Source organism: Nicotiana attenuata, unplaced genomic scaffold, assembly GCF_001879085.1.
Source record: "Nicotiana attenuata strain UT unplaced genomic scaffold, NIATTr2, whole genome shotgun sequence".
Classification (NCBI taxonomy): domain Eukaryota; kingdom Viridiplantae; phylum Streptophyta; class Magnoliopsida; order Solanales; family Solanaceae; genus Nicotiana; species Nicotiana attenuata.
The window spans coordinates 232,383-234,410 of record NW_017671211.1 but is presented as its reverse complement, the minus strand read 5'-3'; the positions used below and the strand labels follow the sequence as shown (position 1 = coordinate 234,410).

General features: G+C 38.9%; 1 protein-coding gene across 1 annotated transcript in view; it reads right to left on the bottom strand.

Annotated features, from left to right (window-relative positions):
- Nucleotides 1-356: 356 nt before the first annotated feature.
- Nucleotides 357-2,028, bottom strand: part of LOC109206724 (F-box protein CPR30-like) — a 4,800-nt gene continuing 3,128 nt past the window's right edge. The window contains exons 2-3 of the mRNA XM_019369576.1: nt 1,271-1,370; nt 357-714 (exon numbers count right to left, since the gene is read on the bottom strand). Of these exons, the coding sequence (XP_019225121.1) occupies nt 1,311-1,370 (60 nt within the window). The 3' untranslated portion in view covers nt 357-714; nt 1,271-1,310. The remainder of the gene's footprint in view (nt 715-1,270; nt 1,371-2,028) is intronic.

Here is a 2,028-nt window from a genome sequence, read left to right as displayed (position 1 = left end):
ATATTTGTCTTCACTCTCCTTCAGCCTACCTCTTGGGGAAGTGTAGAAGCTCTTCTAGTCCCACACCAGCTAGGAACAGTTTAAGACAGTATGTTGGTCAAACAAACAAAAGAACAAACGACAATCATATCTTTGGTCTTCTTGAACTGCCCTTGGTAAGTGGAACCTTTTTTATAGGAATCATTCAGTCATGTCTCTTACTTGATAGGCTGCATATCAACAGTTATGTGTGTGTGTGTGTGTGTGTTTGTGTGAGCGTGCATGTGTATATATAAGATAGGGAAATCTCCAAATGTAACCTTCCGCGCATATACACACAAAAACCAGAAAGAAATTCTCAAAGGAATCACGAAATATCAGCACTAAAACCAACAGGCAAAATATTGATCATATATGCTAACCAGAAGTTTCCAGCAGCCAAAAGACCACTCTACTATATAAGTAGGTGAGGATTCAATGTAACTTGCGAGTAAGTAGCTATCGTAAGTAGTTATAGTACCATACTTCATCTGGTGGCTTTCACAAATTAAGACCAGATAGCAGAATAGCACTTTCAAGAACAGTTAAACTTCCAATCTCTACCTCCATTTGTTTTGCAAACAAAAGAAAAAAGTCAGATACTGTACCACCTATATATATGCATAGAGCAGACCCAGAGATAAACTGAAAGGGCTCTCTATTCTTCCTCCCTTCTTAAACTCAAGAGCACTCTTCCTGCAAGGTCAAAAATATCTGTGTGATGAACATTATTAAGAAATCTGCAATATTCCACAAAAAAAGAGGACTGAGGTGTGGGATGTGGGAGGCGGGAAAGGGACCTTAATTATACATGAAACCTGCCTACATCCATAGCATTAGGTTGTAATAGCTAGTGTGTCAAAGCATACACTTCTTCATCCAGAAGAAGGGCTCTTTTTAATTGCAAGAAATATTTAGAACACAAAATATATATTTAATACTCAATCGGCCATTTTATTTGGGGAACTCATGGACTTTGGAGAGTTCCATGGCCTTCTGATTATAACCATGAGATGATCATTCATAACCTTTTTTTTATAAGGGTGATCACCCATAACTACTAGTGGCCCCAACTTGAAATGTAATATAAAGTTCAAAATTGAAGACACTAGCTAAAGCAAAACCAAGTCAACAACATGAGAGCTGGAGCATCAGCAAGTACCCATTTTAAACTCTTCCGATGAGGCTATTCACATTCCCTCACCTCATCTTATAGTTGGAGAAATACAAGAATATTGTTCCTATGTCTTACCTCATGCTCACTCATAGCAGGGAAGAAACTTCCACTCTCTTCAATCTGACCGGTAATAACTCTCTTTCCCCTCTCTCAAACTGCAGTCCTTGTCCTCCCCCTGCAAGGACAAAAAAATCTTTGTGATGAACAGTGTTAAGAAATACGTACAAACATGTAAACTCAATATTCTATAACAAAGAGGATTGACATGTTGAGAGGAGGGAAAGGGGCCTTAATTATACCTGAAACCTGCATTCATCCGTAGCATTAGGTTGCAATAGCTAGGGTGTCAAAGCATGTATTTCTTTGTCCACAAGAAGGGCTATTTTTAATTGCAAGAAATATTTAAAACACGATGAATAGTCCAATACTCAATCTACCATTTTATTTTGGGAACTGACGGACTTTGGAGAGTTCCATAGCCTTATGATTAAAACCATGAGATGATCACTCATAAGTCATAACTCTTAGTGGCCTCAACTTGAAATGTAATGTGAAGTTCGAAAGTTGGAGACACTAGCTAAAGCGTAATTCAAGTTAACAAAATGAGAGTTAGAGCATAAACAGGTGCCCATTATGAATTCTTCCGGTGAGGCTAATAATATTTCCTCTTGGATAAATATAACAATGCTGTCTCTAGTCTTCCTATGCATTACCTCACCCTCACTCATAGCAAGGAAGACACTTCCTCTCTCTTCAATCTGACCAGCAACAAATCTCTCCACTCCCTCAAACGGCAGCCCTTGCCCCCCCCCCCCCCCAACCAAAAAAACCTA